Source organism: Trichinella spiralis (assembly GCF_000181795.1).
Source record: "Trichinella spiralis strain ISS 195 chromosome Unknown Scfld765, whole genome shotgun sequence".
NCBI classification, from domain to species: Eukaryota; Metazoa; Nematoda; class Enoplea; order Trichinellida; family Trichinellidae; genus Trichinella; species Trichinella spiralis.
In genome coordinates this window covers 1-800 of record NW_003527704.1, presented here as the reverse complement: position 1 = coordinate 800, position 800 = coordinate 1, and the positions used below count along the sequence as shown (strand labels likewise).

The following is an 800-nucleotide window of genomic DNA, read 5'->3' as shown; positions in this document are numbered from 1 at the left end:
TGTATTCATAGAGTTCCAGCAATTATCTGACTGAAATTGATTACAATGTATTTTAGTAATGTATAATGAAATAAAATAACAAGAAAATTGGAAAAGCGAAGCGTGTGCTTTTCATAAATTTCATTTTCCAATTGAAAGAGATCAAAATGAAAACTGTATATAATTATATGATCAGTTTGCGTTTTAATTTTCTTTTCATCAATTTCATTTTATTGATTAAAAATAGTTTTTCTTAAAAATTTATTCCATATAATTCATAAATAATAATAATAATAATCATAAAAAATTGGATACTCAATAAAAGAAAAATACATGCTTTTATTATGCACCACAAGACATGGCTGTTCGGTTATGGGCATTTCGAATTACTACGCCAGTTGCAGATTCATTGTTCAAATGTCTGTCGTAATAAGATTCTCGATTTCCTGTTAAGCGAATCTGAAAAATAATTAAATTGTTCACTGAATTCCATTGAAATTGGATAAAGTATAATAATTTTTTACCAGTGCATTTTGACTAGTCATAATTGTAATTTCTATTTGGGGATAAGTTTCAGTTTGATTGACGTTGCACTGTGTTTCGAAATAGCCTTGAAATTTACTGCCTTCAGTTTCCCATACGGTCCAATGAACCTGAAAGTTTCCAATAAAATTGTTGTAATATTTAAAAATTAAAAACAACATTTGCTTTTACCAAATTTTTTTCCGCAGTCACGAGAAAGACAACTTTTTGTTTGGTCGGTTGTAATTTCATATCGACATAATTCGATTCAGGTGTTCAGTTGGAATGCACATAAATTT

At 28.0% G+C, this 800-nt stretch overlaps 1 protein-coding gene across 1 annotated transcript; it reads right to left on the bottom strand.

The window, feature by feature from the left end:
- Positions 1-321: 321 nt before the first annotated feature.
- Tsp_14116 (conserved hypothetical protein) lies at positions 322-632 on the bottom strand (the record flags this gene model as incomplete). Its single annotated transcript, XM_003370425.1, has 2 exons — positions 322-438; positions 504-632. Coding segments are annotated over 2 exons (246 nt in total), but the record flags the coding sequence as incomplete, so codon positions are not given.
- Between the last annotated feature and the right edge of the window lie 168 nt (positions 633-800).